The 16,388-nt window shown below is 46.6% G+C and overlaps 1 protein-coding gene across 1 annotated transcript in view; it reads left to right on the plus strand.

Annotated features, from left to right (window-relative positions):
* The first annotated feature begins 2,518 nt into the window (after positions 1–2,518).
* Jing (AE binding protein 2 jing) overlaps positions 2,519–16,388 on the plus strand; it is a 159,045-nt gene continuing 145,175 nt past the window's right edge. The window contains exon 1 of the mRNA XM_077674427.1: positions 2,519–2,949. Coding sequence (XP_077530553.1) covers positions 2,579–2,949 — 371 coding nt within the window. The 5' untranslated portion in view covers positions 2,519–2,578. The remainder of the gene's footprint in view (positions 2,950–16,388) is intronic.

The following is a 16,388-nucleotide window of genomic DNA, read 5'->3' on the forward strand; positions in this document are numbered from 1 at the left end:
TCATGAGTACTCATACTCATGAACTCATGAGTACTCATACTCATGAATACTGTACTCATGAGTACTCATACTCATGAGTAGTGTACTCATGAGTACTGTACTCACGAGTAGTGGACTTACCCCTGTACTCACTCGTCATCGTACTCACTGTTTTTTTCTGGTGTGTGATCACTCATCATCGTACTCACTCGTGAGTTTGAGTACAAATGAGTACAAATGAGTGTACTCACGAGTGAGTACGCCGACCTATGGTGACGACGTAGAGAAATCGCCGAAAAGTGGCTGGGTTCGCCATGGCTTGATGTTTTTCTCGGTATCTAGATTATCTGTTTGAATTTTGCGATGAAATTGGCGTAATTCTTATTAGGAGAAAGCAGTGTTTTTAAGTATTTTTGACTAGCCAAACTCGTATTTTGTATTCACGGTTCTTTAAATGTTCTCGTCTTGGCGTAGTAAAAAACGGGATGACCATAGCGCCCTTGTATATTTATCCAGTTTTGCTATTTTTCATTTATTTTCTAGATACTGCTGCCGAGAGGCGCAAGCAGGTGGGGTAAACAATGCAAGAATAACAACATTTTGATAGAAGTGCTATGAGAAGAAAGGCAGGAAAGAAGGATGGGGAATGGGGGGAGGGGGAAGGGGCGGGGGGGGGGGGTGTACGGAAAAAACTTAACCACACCGAGAAAACACGTCGGAACACAGAGTGTACAAGGTCAGTTGATTATTGCAGACTTCGTGCCGGCAAACATTGGTGTGGGAGGAAAACAAAATTTGTGCGAGTTAGCAAGAAACAAAGTTCGAACGTTGGGAGACAACGCGGAAACGCCGTGTTTTTATGCGTTTTTATAATGTTTATATGAGGAGGGGAGGGGGGGGGGGTTGTTCCGACAAAGTTGGCGGTTCAGTAGCAAGTACAAACATTTTAGTAGACTGCACAGTGTTAACGACAGAACGATCACGTTCGTACGTTGAATAAATAAAACAAGCTGTCCTTCTTTGATATTCTTGGATGCATCAACGTTAATTTTTGTGTAAAGACCCAGAACAATGCATGCGTATGCCAAATTAGAAAATTACAAATTTGGGAGTAATAACACTGATAATTCGAGTATCTCGCTTTTGGGCGTACGCACGTTCGCACTCGAAATATGGGAATTCCGCTCCAAATTATGCATTAGATTTACGCCAAGATACTTATATTCTTTAAATTTATTTCGGGTCCTTTACGGGGAGTATGTGACATTTTCCACCACATCTTCGTGCTTCAGGTTTCATACCCCATTCGTGGCACTGTGAACTTGTATAATTTAGTGCGGACTGGAAAAAGATTGGTCATGTGAGGTATGTACAGAGGGGAACACAATACAATCACCAGCGAACAGATTAACGTACTAACAGCTTGATCTATACTATAAACTATATCATTGCGAAAACAAAAAAAGCAAGGAACCAAGTACACTGCCCTGGGGAACACCCGAGGTAGTCCGAAGGAGCTGTGAAATTTGATCAGTGTTTCGAACAAATTTTAACAGTGTAGATAAATGGTTAAATATTTAAACAATTGTATAATTCAGAAACCAAATAAGTTTTGGAACAACAATGAGTTTGTAATGGGGAAGGCTTTTAGGATTCCTACAGAATTCTGAAGAAATTACAACACCTTGATAGCCTTTATCGAGGCCAAACGCAAGTCATACTTAAATCGCGTGATAATTTACTCATAGGACGATCATTTGATAACGCAGTAACGTGCATGGTGTTTGGTTTGTTTCGCTATCTTTATGATTAACGCATCACAGGTGACACAAGGCCTGTATAGCGCAAGGAGCAAGAAAAAAAAAAAAAGGAGGAAGGAAAAAACAATGCGTGTTTTTTTATGGGTGACTTCAGTAAATCGGGTGTTTCGCGATTAGCGGCCTGCGATGAGCGTTTCTCTGGAAGATGACACCAAAGAATGGTGCATTACTAACCACTCAACAGTAATTTTATTTTTTTTCTATACTGCTAGTAAAAAAAATATTCTTCAAAATGTCCCTGCTTTACGATTCCAGCCTTTGGCACCCAAGTACAATATCGGGCTCCTGAATATATAACTTTCTGGCTTGGAGTAGCTGCAACAGCCGAGTAAGCTTTCAAAAAACTCAACTTATTTTGTGGAAGTCACCGCGGGAGTGAAAGAAAAAAAAAACGCTGCACAGACGATTCAATAAAACGAGAAGAAATTGGTCTGGAACGTCAAGCTCTGCGAGCAGGCGAAAACAGCGCCCGCGCGCCCGCTCAAAACAGGACAGCGGAAAAAAATCACTATCGACGCCAGCGCCGCATTGCCTCTCGCGGAGTACGCTTGCGTAACACCCGGAACACAAAGCTTCCGTCCGCAACCAAGGCCTTCTCCTCCTCCCGACGCTTTTCGCCCTTGCGGACGTCATCGCGCAGTGAAAGCGTTTCTCTTTCCCTTTTCGTATCTCTCTCGCTCCGTGCTTTTACTTCTCCTTTCCTTTCGGGTTTTTGATCCGATGAGCGAGCGGAGGGCGCCACGGTCGGCAGGCGAGGGAGAGCCCCGTGTGTTTCCAACATGGCGGCCAGCGGATGCTTGGACGAGGAGCGGAGTCAAGGCTTGGTCGAACATTCTGTAGTGCACAAGGCGCTGTTTGATATGATTCGACCCGAACGGATATACCAACGCACCGAGTTCGACTTCGCCTCCGTTCGGGCATCGGCGGGCTCCGCTCCGAGCGGCGGGGGCAGCGGCCTACTGCCGAAATGCCTCGTCGAGAGGCTCGGCGCGGTGAACAAAGTGGTCGTCGGCGACTCGTCCGGATCGTCACCGCACGGCCTGGTCGCCGCGGGCTCGTCCCGTCGGGACAGCTTCGACACCCAGCCGTCGACGGAGTTTGCCCCGGAGCGCCGGAACCACCGATACGACCGAGCAGCCAGTACGGACAGGTCAGTGGTGAAAAAAAAGCACGCGTCTTTTGTCTCTCGGCCAAGCTCTCGCCTTGCGGGAAATCGTCGGCGCTTGGCCGCACGCCGAAAAAAAAAAAAAAATGTTACTGATTGCTCACCGCGCAAGAGCGATCAGATTTTCCGTTTCGTGAACCCGATCTGAGTCGGTGAGCGGACGACCATTTCGGCGTGGTTGTGTGTCCGCACTGTGTTTTGATTCGGCCCGTGGCGTGCGAGAAAGTGGGGTGGGCGGTGCGGAGGAAGTTGGGAGATGAAGAGAGCCGGAAATAAGGGGGGGAAAGCACGGAGTCGGAAAATGGAAGGCGGAGGGGGGGTTCCGAGGATTGCCGGGCAAGAAGGTTTTGCGCTCTTCCCCTTTCTTCGTGCCTCCCGGGAGTTGCTTCGAGGTGACCAGGTCAATAACACGTTATCGTCCATCTAGAGAGCGTTATGCAGGCGTCGTCTGCTTCAAAGCTCCGATCAGGCCGCAGTGTTGCGGCTTTGCAGTGTGATAGGTGCGTTTCGCCCTTAGTTATAACTGCGCTCGATATTTAATGAGTGCGTTTGAATATACGCGCGATTTCTCACTCTGGTTTCGGAGAAGCCGCCTTTCTTCTACCTCTCAGCTGTTCTTTCTTCGCTCGAGCTTTTTAAAGAAAGCAGGCAGAGTCATCTCACGGTCTTTAGCCGTCACGGTGTTTGCAGATCGTGGTTCTCATGCGGGGACGCGAAACGGTCGTGACGTGAACTAGTAATTAGATAGCGAGTCATCGCAAAAGTGAAAGAAGGAATGGATTATAACGCGAATCTGGTATTCGTTTGTTTTTGTTGATTTCGCCAAAACTGCGGTGGGTCTTCTTCCGGGTGCAGCGGAATGTTGTGCGCGCATTGAAAACGTTAATTGCCGAGTTAGGTCCTACGGACAAGCCCTCGTCCCGTTGGAGTCAACAACCCCCACTCCAAATTTCCGCTCCGTCTTACCTCCGCGTTGCCCAAGTGACGTTTCCCCAATTAAAACTCGCTTCCTAATGATCATTCATCGTCTGAAAGCTGAGATCGCCTTCTGCGGTGTCCGCCATGTTTGCTGGCCTCTACGATGATCGCTGTTTGGGGCCTTTTTTTACGCATTCGTCGGGACGACCTCGTAAGAATCTATTCCAGAATCTGTCGTCTTTACAGCGAAGCTGTCGTGCACTAGGTTCTGACCAAAAATTGCGTGCATATATCGGGTCGAGCTGACGAAGAATCGCATGTGTTTGCTACAAAGCTAGTGTAAAATTAGCTGTAGCTCCCTACCTAATATAGGTATCTCGGGGAAAAAAATTCTCAAATTGGGGGTAAGACGACTCTATAATTACGCCGAGTTTCATTCACTTGTAACAATTAGTTCACAGTGAATTTGTGAACGTTACAGAATCCCCGTCTGCTGTGAAAACATGGCCGTCAACGTAGGAAGCAAGGCTACAGGAAACGGCCGTAATTCTTGTTTTAGCGAAAATATCTCGAAGCAAATTATATTTGAATACTAAATGTTGAATTAATTCCAAGTAAGTTATGTGTCTTTATTCGACCAATGTAGTAAGTCACCATACATAACTGATCGATGTAGTTGTCCACCGATACAACTTCGCTGTTTTACCGTCTTCCCAGTTTTGGAAGGGCTCTAATACGTGTGACATACGGCAACGCTAGATCTCCTTTAAACTAAACCCGTTTTGCCACGTCAAAAGACATTTTGTGGAAAGGAGTGGCGCTCCTGACACACAGCAACCCCCGATCTCCTTTATGTAGTTCCCGTAACTGACACACCATTGAAGTGGCGCTAGCAGTTCTGTGGAAAAAACATGCACAATAACAAAAATAAAGTGCGGCTAATAGGTCTTCTTCATTGTTTTAGAGAAGAACCGTGCGTTTTATTGTTGTTTAGAAAAATAAATGGGTAATTTCACATATTTGTATTAAACAGCAACGATGGAGTGCTTTTTTAGCCTATGTTCTGTGCCTAATCTGGCATCAGTGGGCAGATGTTTGCAAAAATACATTACGATTAGGCTTGTTTAGTGCAATTTAATTTCATTGCAGTTTAAAAAATTTATGAAAGTATTATGAAATCGCATTTGGTCGCACCAAGTTCTGAGAAGCTTATGATTTGCAAGTGTCTGCTTACGAAGCTGCGCCGCTAGCTGCTCCTTTTCGTTCGGGAAAGGAGATAGGGGAACACCCCTTACGGGAAATGCCCGCTGCGGTGAAGGAGATTCTCCTTTGTCGTGTGTCATCGAGGCAAACGCCGTTTCGGTAGCAGTCCTTCTCTGCAAAGGCCTTTTAGGCGCCCGTGTGTCAGGGGTATTATACCCCTGACACACGGTAGCTGTATTCCTCTCCGCTTTAGCGTTTAACCGCGAGTGTAGCTTACACCGCTTTGTCTGAAAGTAATCAGTCGGCAACGATACTCCGCGTCGCTGTATTTGACCAGCGTATCATTAGCCGCAGTCGAAGCTTTGAAAGCAAGCCTTCACCGTGTGGAACCGAGCCAGAAGATCGCTCGGATCAATGTCGACGAAGATGCTGACAAGAAAGATCGCTTTTGTGTTGTGGAGTTTATGAGTGATACGATCGAGCGCTTCACCTTGTACACCGTACTGTTGCAGGTATTCAACTAAGCGAGTGTTACTCTCCCTGAAACAGGGTTTCTGTTGAGACGATTCTCTCCGTTTATTACACTGACTCTTCGTTGCTCAAACGATGTAGAGCATAAAAAACCTAGTAAGAAAAGCTTCACGCTAGTCTTTTTGCCGTGAAGGGTTCATAACAGTAGCTACGAAAGTTAAGCGTAAATGAATAACGAACGCTTGGAACTTTCAAGCATGTGCTGTTGAACCTCGATTTGACGAACCCTGGTTTTTAAGAATTTCTCGAATTACCGAACGAGTTCCGATTTCTCCCCCTCCCTCTTCCCCCGAAGTTACCCACAAACGAAGTTGCCCACAATGCTTTTTCGGTTTTCTGTCTTAGCGAAATAATTCTCTGGCCCCGGTGACGTCGTTGAATCTAGATTGGACTGTAACAGATAACCTGCCATCTCTTGTGGTTGAATTGATAAGCGCGATAGAGCAGGCACCTTCGACTGTCCCTCAGCGCCCGCAAAAGAGCGAACGGAGCATTCTGAAGAAACAAAACATGCTTTGTATAAAAGTAAAGCGCCAAAGATTGAGGAATAGGGTATCCGCTGTCGAGGAAATTCGAGAAATTAAAACATCGTTAAACTGTAATCTAGACAAGACAGTGCACTTTTAATAAAAGCTTCGAATAAATACTTATTCGTCGTAACTTCATTATGGCGCTCGTTACTTTCTGTTTTTACATTTTAGCATTCTTAGAAAATGCGGTTATCTTTTCCCGGCGTGAGCTCCAATGGCGTGCATTCAGTGTAGTATCCAATGCATCCCCGCGTGCACCCAATGTAGTAATAAGCTGTGTTTGCCACCTCCTTACGAACTTTACTACCCCCAGTACGGTACGTAGGTCCTGCCGCTAAGTACGGAACCTAAGTGCTATCGTTACCAGTCTAGACTGTGCACTTGGTTACCTATTCTAGTCTGATACTAACATTCACTGAGAGCAACAGAATTAAATGAACTATTGAACATAATGACTACTGCCATTTTTCTTATTACAAATCACGGTTTAAAAAGTTCGTGCACATCCACATGCTGACTTGTTTATGCTCACATTAACATTCGTAACTATAAAATTATCGCTAAAACATCTGACTTTTGCGACGAGCCCACTGACTCTATCAGAGGACTTTCTGCTGCTGGCTGTATATAAAAGCAAGGAGAGAGCAGATGTGTTTCTAAGGTAACTAAGTTGTACTCGCTCTCCTCGTGCGTCCCGTTGGTTTTTTTGCCCAATTGATTTGTTGTCTAAGAGAGATATGTGCGTATTAAATGTGTCTCTACGTCGTGCTGCGCGCGCAGCCCATCCACATGGTCATGCGTAGCTTTTTACTAGGTTATGCATGGCCAGTTGCTAAAAGCACGAAGTACCCAGTGGATACTGTGGCAAGTAACTGATTACTTTTCTGTTTGTAACTGCCACGACCTTTTTTTTTAAAGAGTGTATGCCGCTTATAGCACGTGACAAGTACAGGTGGGTACAAAGAAATACGCACAACGGAGCGCACAGCCTCCGATACATGCAGCAGGGTGCAGCTGGCAGGTTCGAAAGCTCTGCGCATGCGCTGGTTTTTCACGCATTTGAGAGTACGGCCTGCTAAACTAGGGAACAAGTTTTGAACGGCAATAGCTCATGTACAGCATCACTCTTCTTCTAAGCGACGTACCCGGATGTCAACGGGCGCGCGCGTTCTGAAAGGAGATTGCTGCGAACGCGTGATATCGTCTGCCTTTTCTCACGTTGTTTGTGTCGCTGCGGTAGTTTATAAGAAATCGCGGAAACGGCTCGTGCTATGTGCAAGATATTCTCCCAGTAACGCACTACTTGCGCCGCGCGGAGTAACATCCGGCTGCGGTGATGACGCCCGGAGGCAACTTCCGTTGCAGTTCTTAACTTGTACCGGAGTGTACTAGGTCGTGAGCCTGCTCAGTAAAGCGGCGCTCTGTAGTTTCTCAACTGCGCATTTCAACGCCACTGCGCAGCCGAGCAAGGATAAAGTGGCGGGAACCAACCTTTCGGATGTGATAAGGTCGACTTATCTTGAGGTGCTAGATATGTATACTGACTCGTCGTTATCGATGCGAGCTGGGCATCTATGCTGCCTGCTGAAGCGCGCGTTTATTCCAAATCTGGGTGCGCGAGGCTGTGATTGGTTCTTTTTTTTTTCTCCCTGAAAGTCAGCGTGAACCTCGGAATGTAACAGGGATACGTTAAACGGGATGCGTACCGCAAATCGACCGCAATTCGCTTGTCGGCGCAACGGTGGTAAAATAACCTATTAAATCAATACGCAGCGTAACTTCGTCGCAGGCCGTATTCTCAAACACAATGCCTTTCTTTCCTTGAAGTTGCTTTTTCCAACGTGATTGTTTTTTAAACTGTAAAATGGTGAATTCTACGTATTAACAACGGAGCTGCTTAGCAAACCGTAATTTTTCGTGTCCGCAGTTAAAGGAGCCACGAAGACAAAATACGTTGGGTTTATTAGAAAGACTGCTCAGTCCCGATAACAATGATACTAATATCATCGCAATCTTCGAACAAATAACGCAGATATGAAAGAAAGCGTGTGAAGCAGTCGCGACCCCCTATAGCCAATTTCCCGCAACTTTTCTATGACGTCACGGAACCTTGTTTGTGCGATTGGCGGCCGCCTAACCGACCTGTCGCGACGACACATGACTGGACGTCTGTAATGGGGCCTCTAGTTCCATTTGACCGCATCACTTGAATGCTAACGTGCAGTTAACGCATTGAAAATTGTGCTTTATTGTTGGCCCGTATGACGTCATTCTTGCTCATAACACGTCACTGTGGCGCAAAATTTGAAAGTTTTTAAATACTTCTTGCTTTTCTTTTTTCGTTAAAAAAACGTCTTTTGTGGCTGTAATGGAGCTGAGTGAGACACTGAATCCTAGTTCTTTCAAATTAAACCAAGTTGTATTTTCTCTTCATGGCTCATTTATGTGATTCGAAGGCGAAAGCCGGCGATTATCGAAGTCTTCTTCGCTGCTGTAATGCCTTTGCGGTGCACTCTTAACAAAAAAGCTCGTAAAAGGGTAGTAACGGCTGTATTTACTAACTCCTTACGGAGTTTACTACCCCCCAGAACGGTAGGTAGGTCCTACCACTAAGTGTGGAACCGTTGCTAGTCTAGACCGTCCACTTAGTAACTGCTGCTTGTTTGATACTAACATCACTGACAGTAACAAAATTCTATGAAATATTGAACGTAATAACTACAGCACTTTTCCTACACCAAATCACGATTAAAAAGTTCTTGCAAATCCACATGCTGACTTGTATATGCTCACATTAAAATGCATAATTCTAAAATTACCGCTAAAATATTTTATTTTTGCGACAAGCCCACCAACTCTATCAAATGAATTTCCGCTGCTGGCTATAAAAGGAAGTAGTGCAGATGTAGTTCTAAGGTAACTAAGTTGCACTCGCTCTTCTCGTGCATCCGTTTTCTTGCTCAATTTAATTGTTGGTTGTCTTAGTGTGATATGTGCGTGTTGAATGTGTCTATGTCGCGCTGAACGCTCAACCGATCCACATTGTCATGCGTATCTTTTTAGTATGTTATGCATGGCCAGTTAGTAAAAGCAACTAAGTACCTAGTCAATACTGGGACAAGTAACTGGTTAGTGTTCTGTTAGCAAGTGCGCCGTCCTTTTTTTTAAGAATGTGCGGTCACGTGCACCTGTCATGCGGCACGCATCCGGATCATTCTTGTTCCGTCCTGGCACGGTACCGGGTCAGCGCTGTAGTTATCGCGGTTGGCTGCTCCTGTGGCTACCCGGGTTCGAATCCCATTCGAACCCGGAACAAATGAATATTTTATTTACTTGTTTCCTGTTTTACAGCGGTCGTATTTTGCTCCCACTCGTGTGATAGCCAGCGACTATACGTCCTCTTTTAGCGTTTGATGAGACGTCTAAAGAGTCTGTCTAGTTTTTTGTAGACACGGCAGTGTTTTAGAGTATAAAGTTTATAGAGTTTTTATAAACTCTATAAACAAGGTTTATAGAGTTTCATAGATTTGTGAGTTTTTATAGATCCGACATATGAGGAGCCTACAAGTCTCTCGAGTTTCTATAGATCTGTGCGGAATCGTCTATTTTCAATTTTTCATATTTATGACAAAAAAAAAAAAAAACGGCGAAGAACCTGCTCCCTTTCTCACTCTTCACAAACCTTCGTGAAAACTTGCATTTCTAATCAGCACTAATGTATGGATGCGCGCCTCTCGTGCGATAACGTTGCTCACGCAATTGGTCGCATCTTTTTCTTCGTCCGTTACCAAAATCGCCATTTACGCCGCGCCTGGGCGGGTAACCGACGTGCACGAACCGGTAACACAAGTGAGTTCGGTTCTTCCTTTGCTGCTTTTTTTTTTTCTTTTTCGAAATCAAGCTTCGTCGGTAATAATTGCTTGCTTTCGAAATCGGCGCCAATCGGTTCCTCCCATTCGGTACGCCTCACTGGAGTTTCGACGGTGCACCGTTCTGCTGTGATTCCCCTCAGACGCATATTTTCCGGGTGCGGCGGGGCAACACGGTTGCAGCTGAACACCTGTGCTCAGAGCGAGTGCAAAAAAAAAAAAAAAAAGAATGCTGTTCTAAGCGCGCGAGTGGATAGACTCTGCAGCACGTATGCAGGAAATTGGAAGTTTCTGGCGCACACGGGACAGCGCTAATCGATCAAACAATGGGTTCATTGCCAGCACAAGGTTGAGCCGCGATCGTCTCGAGCGTCGCGGACAACGGGCGCTTTCTTGCTGTAAGGAGCTCGAAAAGAACAGGTCTTTCTTTCTTTCTTTCTTTCTTTCTTTCTTTCTTTCTTTCTTTCTTTCTTTCTTTCTTTCTTTCTTGGGCCACGTCTTTCTTTGGCTAAGTCTTTCTTGGTCAACGTGAACGCGAAAATTTTGGCCTGTCTGTATGTCTGGCTGTCTGCAACTCGATTCAGCCACCCGCGACCAATGTGAAATAGAATTTGCACAATAGGTTTATATACCCACAGCCAAATCTAAGCGTCTTAGTTCGGTGGCAATGTTCATACTTGTCAACATTGTTGAACGAGAACAAAACATTACGCAAATGTGAGGCAGAAAATCAACACATAAATGATACTTGCAGTGCTCCTTGATAAAAATTCATGGATGCTTGATTTTTCTGGCGATAGCGAATGAAGTACTAGATCCACTGCAGAAAAAATTCAACCCGTCGTCTGCTGTCGCCCGCGTCACTATCTGGCATCGAGGCACCCGGCCTGGAGCAGTGGAACGCGGTAAATTTAAATTGACTTGAGGAAACCTCCAGCGTGTTTACCTGGAGGAGCGCGACGGGAGAGGAACAGCATGACAGGTGAGCGGGAAAGCGAAGGGAGGCATTTACTTCGCAAATGTCCACGAGAGACTAAAAGACTAGCGTCTTTCGGCGACATTTTCAACGAAAGGAGCAGATACGCGACCAAATTTGCCACTACGGGGATTCAAGGTGGCTTGTGTTGCGCGACGCATTGTGGGACAGGGGCTGGGCCAAATAGGCCATAACTTCGGATTTTAAGGCAGGTACAGCGAAAACTCGTTAGAGCGCTGTTAGAAGTCCTTCATTTGGAGTGCGGAAAACTTGGCCCTTCAATTTCATTTCACTTATTAATACTGTCGGGCGTCTTATAGGGAACATGAAGACGGTCTGTGAGAATCCACCCATTGGCGCGCATTGCTGTGCATGCGTGTGATTGCGTCCTGTTTAAATATACTCTTCAACGCTAAAAATTTAGATGCCATTTTCGCCAAATGGCTTCGCTAGAAAGTAAATTTCGAAGCAGAATTGTGAGCTCGCGCGCGGCGCTTGGTGATTACTAAAGGCGATCTGAAGGGGATGCAAGGGCATGTCTAATTCGTTAAAATTCAAGTTTGGTTAGTTAACTTAGTACTGCTGTGACGCGACGACAATGATATATCAATTGTATCGCAAACTGCGAACAACTAACGGAGATACTAAAGAAAACAAGTGCCGACTCCACAGTCACTTTCCGGCGATTCCTCTATGACGTCACGGAATCCAAAAAACATAACTGGGGGATCGTAGTGGGCCCTGCACGGTTTGATCGTGTCGCTTGAGTACTAATGCGCAGTTAGCGCACTGATAACTATGTGTTTAGTGCCGGCCCATATCGCGTCACTCGGGCCCGTATTACGTCACTGCAGCGCGAAATTTGAGTTTTTCATTACTTCTTGGTTTTTTTTTTTGGTTAAAGAAATATCTTTCGTGGCTTGAATGGAGGTGAGTGAGCTACTGAAGGCTAATTCTTTCAAAGCGGACAAATCTGAATTTTGTTGTCATGGCAACATCAGTTTTTATTTTACCGCTGCTCCTTTAGATCGGTCCCTTTAAAGCAGCCATGAAGACAAAATACAAGTTAGATTTATTAGAAAGACTGTTTAGTCCCGATAACAATGATACCAATACCATCGCAATCTTCGAACAAATAACGGAGATATGAAAGAAAACGTGTGAAGCAGTCGCGACCCGCTAGCCAGTTTCCCGCAACTTTTCTATGCCGTCACGGAACCTTGTTTGTGCGATTGGGGGCCGCCTAACTGACCTGTCGCGACGACACATCACTGTACGTCTGTAATGGGGCCTCTAGTTCCATTTGACCGCATTACTTGAGAGAGAGAGAGAGAGAGAGAGAGAGAGAGAGAGAGAGAGAGAGAGAATGCTCTTTAATGTGAACTGGTGAATGCTAACGTGCAGTTAACGCACTTAAAATTATGTTTTATTGCAGGCCCGTATGACGTCATTCTTGCTCATAACACGTCACTGGCGCAAAATTTGAAAGTTTTAAATACTTCTTGCTTTTTGTTTCGTTAAAAAACATATTTTGTGGCCGTAATGGAGCTGAGTGAGATACTGAATCCTAGTTCTTTCAAAATACACGAAGTTGTATTTTCTCTTCATGGCTCCTTTAAGGCATTTTAAGGGGGCGGCCGCTTTTCTGATGGAGGCGAAAAGCAACAACGCCCGTGTGTACGAGATTTCGGCGCACGTTAAAGATCCCCAGGTGGTCAAAATTAATCCGGAGCCCTCCACTACGGCGCGCCTCGTCGCCTGCGTTGCGTCGGCGCGTTAAACCCTACAATCAATCAGCATTTTAAGGGATGCCATTTCATTTGTGATAGAGGACATATACTCGACAAAAATCGGTTGTCTGTCCCTTTAATGCTCCAGACGTCATCGTGCGAATTTTCTTCTCCTGCACAAGGGAGGCGATGCGGTCTGACTGTGCGGGAAATTGTCGGGAATGTTTGTTGGTGCCACGCGAACGAAATGTCTGCGATTGCTTGGTTTTTGCTGTGTTCGTCGTCGATCAATCGCGGACGACGTTTATACCGAATGACATTGGTCTCTGGACAACGTAGGCGTGGGATTTAAGGAGGAAATGTCGTGCTGCGACGCAGACGGCAACAAAGCCACCTAAAGCGTAAATTGGAACGCACCCACTGTTGTCGGGAGAAGGCAGTCTTTTTTAACAAACCAAACTTTAATTTTATTCTCATGCTTCCCTTAAAGGGACAGATCTAAAGGTGCAGTGTTGAAACAAAAACTGACGGTGGTGCGTGCTTACGAAAGAAACGGAATAGGAAAACAGCTCATAGGCGGCCAAATGTACGTGTTGCTCTGATACCGCGTATTCACTGTTTCTTCACAGGTCTAATCGAGTTGGGTGTGCCTACGTTGAGGAAAAAAAAAAAAAAAGGTGGTCTGGGTTAACCTGTGACCCAGGTGCCTCATAACGCAGCTGTTGCGTCTGCGTCACCCAAAGCTTCAACAGCACGAAAACCAAACCTGCTCTCACACGTGGAATACAGTCGAGTTCACTTATAACGATGAACAGCTATGGCACCGTCAACTTTTGTATTCTTTCTATGGTAAAATAAACCGCTTATTACAATGCTCCAGTGCCACGATATCGGATATAACGATTGAATACGGTTATATTGTGCACCAAAAGTGCAGAAGTGACGACTCTAATGACGCGGTTGCGCAGCCTACTCAGGTAGTGTCTTCGTAGGACCAATGCGTGACACAGTCCTTTGGGGACTTTGTTTCCACCAAGGAAATTTACCTCAGCTAGGTGAAGCACCTATAGATGCTCTTGAAAAAGATTCGCGCTAGCTTCACACGGGGAAAACAGAGGTGACCGACTGTGGCTTCTTTTCGGCAAATTAGGGGTAGTACGGTCTTGCTGGCATGAGCTCTGTTCTGTCTTTTTATTTCACAACCCGCTTATAACAATTATCGGTTATAACGATGGGTTTTCCTTTTCACTTGGATATTGTTATAAGTGGACTTCGCCGCAAGGCTTCTGTGGTTAGCGTACATTCTCTACACAGGCGCCATCTTGGTTTTTGTGACAACGACACTCGCCATCTTCTTTGGGTCCTGGGAGGAAACGCGGCTTCTGCTCGCGGAACGCAGTGTCCTTGACTAGGTGGGTTCTGCGACAATGGCCAAAGGTGGGGTTAAAGCAGTAAGCAAGGTCGTCGTGGTCTCTCTCTTTCTCAGAGGGGGTGAGGAGGAAATGCCGGAGCTGCTGCCAGTTAAAAGCCCCGACCCGTCCTTCGGGTGCGGTCACTCGCCGGAATTCGGTGAATGAGACGGAAGGCTTGAGTGACGTTTCGGACAAGCGCGTACTTTGTGGCACGCGCCGACGCGCGGGGTAATTTTCCCGTCGAAAGCCGACGGAGGAGGGGGCAGCACCTTCCCTCTCCCACATTTTTTCCCCCTTTAAATTTCTGCTTGATTGCAGTCGTCGTGAACAGTCGCTCGCTGTCCCACCGTCGAAAGAGTCGTTGTCGTCGTCAGGCTTAGAGCGGGCGCGGTGTTGGCTTTTGTCGATTTGGGGGCGTTTGTCAGTCCGCAGCTTTCTCGAAATTCGGTGCTGAGGTGGACGTTCCTCGAAGGTTCTTCCTTCGTGGCACGGAAAGCGGGAATTATCGAGCGCTTTTGTGGTCGTCTTCCATAGAAAGGGCTTCCCGCGTGGAGAAGCTCGGCAGTTGAGCGTTGCGAAGCAACTCGCCAAGAATTCTTTTTCGGTTGCTGTTCATCGACATTTTCCTGCGATTTAGTTACTACGTTTGATACTTGGCTGGCTTTGAACTATTTTGCACCCACCGCCGTATCGCCTTGCCGTTCGGCTAAAACTATCTTAAGTACGCTGTGGCTCGGCCATAACTCTCTAATAGAATGCTCTATACTGTAAATATGGGGCAAACGAACGTCGCCGCGACTGCACGTGCGCGCAAGACTGAAAACTTTTTGCATTGCAAGTTGATGGGGATTGGAGTCTGTAAACAGATACCGTTCCCCCGTTTTCCAGAACTACTTTTCCGTGCCCAAATCTCCCGTGGATACGCCGACGTTTCTCTCGATCCTCACTCGCTGGCGGTTCGCTGCTGCACCCGTGGTCGTTAGCATTTGTTTTCACCTCTGTGCGAGCTACATAACCGGACCCAAGCGGAACAGGTTCTGAAATAGTTTCTCCTGGAGGCAGTTCGGCCTCTCTTTCGTGTAACCGGTTTTTGGGAGAACGGAACCCCTTCCGGCGGGGTCCGTTTTTGCAGCACGGATAGGGGTTCCGTAAAAATGTCGTTGCTGAAGCGAATTGAGCCTGCTTTTCGTACTACCGACCCCAACGGTTGGGGTCCATACTGCACGCTCTAAATCGTGGCCTCTATTTTCGACAGGGATGGCTGTGTGTGCGAGTCCAATTGGTCGGAATTGATCAGTTTTCCCTTCGGAGCTGGCGCAGTGAGTGTTGACCCCGCAGTGTAACTTTTGGCGCATCGAAAAAAAAAATCCCGGGCCACCTCCGCTAACGTGACACCCGGGGAGGGGCGAAGTATGCAGTGCATAAGTGTATTCTTCGCGCCTTGGCGTTTTTGCCAACGGAGATGAAACCGTTGGGGGGGGGGGGGGGGGGGGCAGAGCTTTGCTGTAAAAGTCTCGTCTTTGAAGCGCTAAGCGTTCTAGAGCGAGGCGTTGGAAAACGAGTGTCCCGGTGTTCTTTTTTAGTACGCGTTACGTTCTAGCGCGAGGCGTGAACGAGTTTCCCGGTGTTTTAGTGCCGTGACTACATGAGACGACGATTACAACTACGACAGGAGACGCCAAAGTCCCAGCCCCTAAAAATTATGGTTATTCCGCTGTAGTAGGAATCGGTAAAACACGAAAGTGAAATATGCGGCGAAATCTGCAGCTGAGCATGATTTGCGGGTCGGCGGCTGTCTTGTGGGTGCGCCTGGCGAGCGACTTCCTTCTGGCGGGTTGCTTGGGCAAAGGTGCTCTGGCGTCATTTCCGGGACGGATGTGACCTCAGTGAAATCTTGGTGTATCCCGGCGTAAAACACTTTCGTGTTAAAATATAAAACCCGAGAACGAACAACCCTGCGTATAACGTACTCTTTGGTACTAAAGGTTGCTTCTCCGCAAGAAGACCTTTTGTGCAGGGGTGCGCCCTTTACAGGCCACTTTTGTACTGGCGTCATTTGCGTGACGGATATGACGTCAGTGAAATCGGCGTAGGCCGGAATAAAATACTATCGTGTTAAGAAAAAAACGTCAATTTCGGCGTCCTCGATGCTGCGGTGTCACGGACTAGTACAACTGAGCGCTGCAGCGTCGGTCCTTGCGCTGCTGCTGGTTCGGGTTTTCCGTCTGCACAATAAACCGATCATCTTTCTCCGC

The sequence above is a fragment of the Haemaphysalis longicornis genome, unplaced genomic scaffold, assembly GCF_048455015.1.
Source record: "Haemaphysalis longicornis isolate Haplotype H1 unplaced genomic scaffold, Haemaphysalis longicornis Haplotype H1 scaffold_6, whole genome shotgun sequence".
Classification (NCBI taxonomy): Eukaryota; Metazoa; Arthropoda; class Arachnida; order Ixodida; family Ixodidae; genus Haemaphysalis; species Haemaphysalis longicornis.